The sequence below is a fragment of the Merops nubicus genome, unplaced genomic scaffold (assembly GCF_000691845.1).
Source record: "Merops nubicus isolate BGI_N331 unplaced genomic scaffold, ASM69184v1 scaffold28561, whole genome shotgun sequence".
NCBI lineage: Eukaryota > Metazoa > Chordata > Aves > Coraciiformes > Meropidae > Merops > Merops nubicus.
Window position 1 is genome coordinate 1 of NW_008590706.1, and position 5419 is coordinate 5419.

Here is a 5419-nt window from a genome sequence, read left to right on the forward strand (position 1 = left end):
TAAAAATTATAATTAATTAGTTATTATTAATGAGAAAACTGTCTTAAATTAACTGACCTGAAATGCAGATGAATCCAGAAGAGAAAAAAGCCTCGTTGTATGAAGACAAGTTGTCTGTTTGGGCATAAACTGCATAAATGGACATATGAGAACAAGAGCATTCCACATAGTCTGACGTGTCATCAACCACTTTGCAGAAGCCACTATCAGACAGCCAGCTGCAAAACAAAAGATTCACAAAGCTGGAAATGGACTTGTGGAATTTATGTGGTAAGCAGGCCTGAAAATTCTTGTTCTGTCTCTGAAACCTCATGTTTTCTGAACCACTGCACCCATGTTTCGTGTAGTCCTTCAGGTGCAGTCCTCAGAACAGCAGATTTATATGAAATTAAAATGTTTTTTATAGCTATTTTTTACTACTACAATATTAAAAACTTCTCATTTGTAATTGTATATAACAATGAACATTTTTTTTTCCTTTAGAGGATTTTTGTGGCCATGTTTTTAAAACTTCTGCAATGTTTACAGGTCTGTCTAACTTTTGAAGTAGTTTGTAGCTTAACTTGCAAAATACCTTACCCCATTATGGAGAACATTTTATACTGCTGTTTGTTGTTCTGCAATTAAAATTTCTGTTTTGTTTTCTTTCAGCATAAACTGATTTGGAAAAAAAAAGATGCTACAGGTGACATCCTAAGCCATTGCTAGTGAAGATCATGTCTGCTGCGTGATACAGTGTCTAGACAAAAGCAGAGCATACTCAATCTGCTGCACCTCCTTTCTGAAGAGAAATAGTTTACTTCAGTGACAGATTGATATAATACAGTCAGTCTAATGAAATCCTATCTAAACCAAATAGATCTCAGCAGTACACAAAATATAGTTCTCTCCAAAATCATTTCTACTGTGTGAACAGGAAAGACACAGCTAATCAAATAATGGGGCGCTGAAGACCATACACAGAAAACTTTACTCCATGGTTTGCAATGGTAGGAGCAGCAAGAAGAATGAAAAATGATCAGCAGTTCACTATTTCTTCTAAAAAAAACCAGGAAACGTCACTTTAAGCTACTAGCAGCAGTATTTAGGGGGGAAACAAAACCCAAACAACACAACAGGAGATGGCTTTTCTGCCAAATTAAAAGCCCCATAGAGCTCAGCGTCAAAAAATGTGCTAAATTCTGGATGCTGCAAGGAAAGACTAGACAATTTGTGGTCAAGAAGTCATGTAGGGTATGAAATACACAAAACCACATTCAGCTCATAGATTCACTGAAGAATAAAATATGAAGCGAAGTGCTGTTTCTGCTTGTCCTGGTCTTACCCTTCTCTGAGCATTTACTTTTAGACACCACTGGAGACACGATACTGAACATTTTTTTTTGTTCATTTCCACAGTGTCTTTCACAGGACCAAAGAGAAGAGTGTATATTAGCAAGTTAGGAACATTTTGAGCCAGTGACTTGAAGCAATATCAAAGATGCACGTTTAATTCTTTACTTATGTATTGGTTGAAGTGTTGCCTGATAACGATTGTAAAATGTGTTTAATATAGATTAATTGATGCAATTCTGAGATTAATGGCTTAGCAGCGTTGCCTAACACATCACCATATAATCTAGATGGCATTTTGGTGAACAGTCAAGAGCAGTAGTCTGAGAAAGGTCTGAGCTAGAGTAACTGCACATTTTATTACACAGAAAGCTTTATGTGCTGGTACAAAGGCCAGAAAAATTAAAGAAAAAAGACAAGTATGAAATTAGTCAATTTTCTACCTGCAAAAGATCTAATCAGAGTGATCACAACTTGGGCAAATACACAGGTTTGTGGTAGAAACTGGAAAATTAAGAAGATTAATAAAATGACCTTTCAGCAGCTTGATTCCAGAGAAGACATAGAGACTTTTGTGGAACAATTCGACTTCCTTTAGCATAAATTCTATAAATTACTTCATTGTTATCTTTCAAAGGGAGTGAACTCCGACCCTTCAAACTCATGGAAAAAACCTGAAACAACACATAAAATGTAAAAACAACTGCAGTATTAAAATGCAACAGTCTTATTTTAACCAGAGGCACGCATAAAAATGTTCACATCATTTTAAATAAAATTAAGATGCTGTGAGCAGTGTCGAAATGAAAATAATTTCTTGAAAAAACAAATTGTATTATCTTCAAACCTTATTCTTCAGGGCAAGCTCTTTATCTCCAGTGAGGAACCACTGCTGACTGCTGTATTCTGTGAACTGTACAGATTCACAGCTCTCTTCCTGAGGAGGTGATAATACAAGAGAGACTTCTAGTAAATGTTCAGGTACTTGAATAGAATCTCCATCTTTTCCATCAAAGCTGTGTCCATTGATTTGCTGAGGAAACCAGTTGTGAGCCATTATTGCAATGTATGGGCAGCTGTCGAGGATATTTTTACCTCTGTTGAAATGAAAAGCAATAGGCTGGTAAGTGGAACTTACTGCTCTTCACAGAATGACTCTAAAATGCCTCTGTAATTAATATTTTCTTCCTCCATTATTTGTAGGCCTGATGACATTTAATTGACAGTTGCAGTGAAAGAAAAGAGGGGCTGAATTATTATGTATTTCAGCTTCTCTATTTCCCCTCTGGGTTTTGCTCACTATGATCTGCAAATCAAAGCCCCATCATTGTAAACTGGGTTATCATCATACTCAGCTTTATAACTTGCTGTAGAAAAGAGCCCACAAGGCATTAAAATGGATAATCTTGCCTCATGCCACCTACAACTGAGGGAATCACAAGAAAAGGGAGACCACAGTGAGACCCACTGTTTAAAACCACCTCTCTCATAAGAGGTGTTGTCTGTTTCTGCAGTCACCTATTTCCCCTGTCCAGCAGCCTGACCACAGCTTACTAATGCATTTGCAGACAAAAACAGCAATTTGAAACTATATGGAAAAGCTACAAGTAGCTTTTAAAAAAATTTAAATCATGTTCAATGAGCAAAACCAAGCACACAGAAAGTACAGAATGAGAATACAAATTTTGGGTTACTTATTCTCACCCAAGTCTTACAACATAGCTCTCCATCATACAATTACATATTATTTTCTTAGTGAGGTTACTGAATACTAGGCAATACCTGAGAAAAAGGTGAATTAATGCATGCCAGATCTCCTGTTTCCTACTCCCACAGCTACCCAGTTATTTGTGACACCAGCTTGTGGTGCCAGCACACTTCTTGGAATGTCAGACATTTTCATAGAGGTAACACACCAGACAACAGACCATCCCCTTTTCTAAAAATGTGATTTAAATTTTGACTGTATTGTTAAGTCATCACCTATTTCCAAAACACAGCATGAATTCAAGTTTACTAACCTTTCTCCTGGTGATCCACACATTATCCCATGCAACAGGGAAAAAGCAAACCTCTCAGTCACCTCAGCAAGCAGGCTGTATCCTCGTGTGTCCTCACGTTTTGGGCTAGCCAGAGAACAGAGTATCTCATAGAAAAGACTTCTACTTCTGTCAGAGAGTAATTGTTTTTCACCTACATCTGTAACCTAATGAGAGGAGAAGAAATCAAAGATTTTATGCACAGAAGTCTGCTTATAACATTTCCTCACATTGAACGTTTTACTAAAAGCTCCATTCTTATCCCCAGTGTTCATTCTGAAAGTTCAGAATATTTCTTCCATCTTCTGGCTACTGCTGCCAAAGCATAAGATGTCAAAAGCACATAAAGATATGCTTACTAACAAGGTATTTCATTATTAAAAAAAAATGTGGCAATTTTTGTTCTTTCACAAATTACAGACTGTTGAGTCCTGAGAATTTTTGACATTATTTTCTGGTTTCTGAGTCAAAATGGTAACAATCACAAATGAACTGCTGTTCATGAATACTCCTATTCTGCTTTGTGTCTAGCTATTAAAACATTTGCCAGCTCCTGTGCATTCTTCCACAAGTCTAGAAGAGCCAGAAAGCCATAAAACAACTCCCAGTGTCCTCACAGGACTTAGTGTAATGCTGAAGTGCTCTGCTACTCCACCAACCCAATTCCCAAAGCTACTGCAGGGGAGCAGACAAGCTGCACGCCTGGTTAACAGCACAGCAGACTCCAGATGGCCCTGGTAGGACCTGCTTGTGTGTTGACTGCAGTCAGCTGTGAAGATATGAGCCAACCTTGGGCCTCATTGTCTTGTGCCAGGGCTAAAACCAACAAAGATGTGCCCTGAGAATCAAGTAACCACAGTAAGCTCTTGAAAGCATGGCACCAAAGGAAAAAAATTCCACAGCAGAGTATCTTTGATTTTTCATTTCCTTCCACCATCCTAACAAGTGGCAGACAAACGTTTTGCTTGACTGTGGGACTTCACAATTTCTATTTTCACCCTTGCAGTGTGTGCCCATGTCACTGCTGTGACTCTTGATCTTATCCCAGGCCTAGATGTTATTATATCCTAATTAAAGTCATTGGCCATTCAAGAAAGAGCAGGAGAGGTTTACCTTATGTATCATATGCACCACAGCAGTAAGCTGCTCTTCTGTAGTTTCTGTAGCCACTTTGACATTGAGATTCTGGAGGACTCTGTGTAAAATGGTGTCATCAAGAGGCTGATGCAGTTGATCAATCAGCCCCCAAAATGGCAAGGAGTCCAAATCTGAGACAATGGTGACATTAGCAATGCCATACATGTCATCTACTCTGGCACCACCTGTGGGGTTAGAAAGTACAACCTGGAAACGTTTAGGAAATGGGTTTAAAGATCCTGTCTTTGGAGTCAGGGTCACATCCAGAAACGTATTTCTTTGTCCAGGTTCAAAAGTCAATAAACCTTCAGCTCTGACAAAATCTTGTCCTGCTACAGCTGGAGATACAAAGGTCCGACCAATAGGTTCAGGTTTTTGTAGCTCCTTAAAAGAAAACAAAAGAGTTTTAGGTAATATTGTGATATGTACAATGTGCAGAACACACATACTTTAAATGGGTAAAATCTAAATGTGTAAAAACTAATCTCTCTTTCAAAATGCAGTTAATAATGATATAAAAACTCCATTAAATGAGATATCTCTCTGAAATAGCAATTGTAGTCAGTGACAGCCTAAGGGAAGAATTAGATATATGTTGTTAACAGTAAACAGGATCCCTCTTTATTCTCTTCCAGAACAAAAATCATGTAGTTTTCTGGGTGAAGAGATATTATAGGAATGTCACCACATCTGTACAGTGAATTCCACAAGTTCACATCTGCATCATGAAGTCCCTCAGTTCAGGGTACAGACAGGTATTACAGACACATAAAAAATGAACAGAAGCAAAGGAAAGTTTGGGGAAACTGTGCCCAGAGTAATACCAATTAACAGTATTTTCAGTCCCAGTATAAATACTTAAATGAGGAACAATCCTTTCAGGTCCAAAGGCAAAGCAAACCCTACACTCT

General features: G+C 37.9%; 1 protein-coding gene across 1 annotated transcript in view; it reads right to left on the minus strand.

Moving 5' to 3' along the window:
- Positions 1 to 57: 57 nt before the first annotated feature.
- LOC103782290 (G-protein coupled receptor 98-like) overlaps positions 58 to 5419 on the minus strand; it is a gene marked incomplete at both ends in the record, with an annotated part of 31488 nt that continues 26126 nt past the window's right edge. The window contains 5 exons of the mRNA XM_008950051.1: positions 58 to 218; positions 1867 to 2006; positions 2180 to 2429; positions 3354 to 3538; positions 4485 to 4892. Coding sequence (XP_008948299.1) covers positions 58 to 218; positions 1867 to 2006; positions 2180 to 2429; positions 3354 to 3538; positions 4485 to 4892 — 1144 coding nt within the window. The remainder of the gene's footprint in view (positions 219 to 1866; positions 2007 to 2179; positions 2430 to 3353; positions 3539 to 4484; positions 4893 to 5419) is intronic.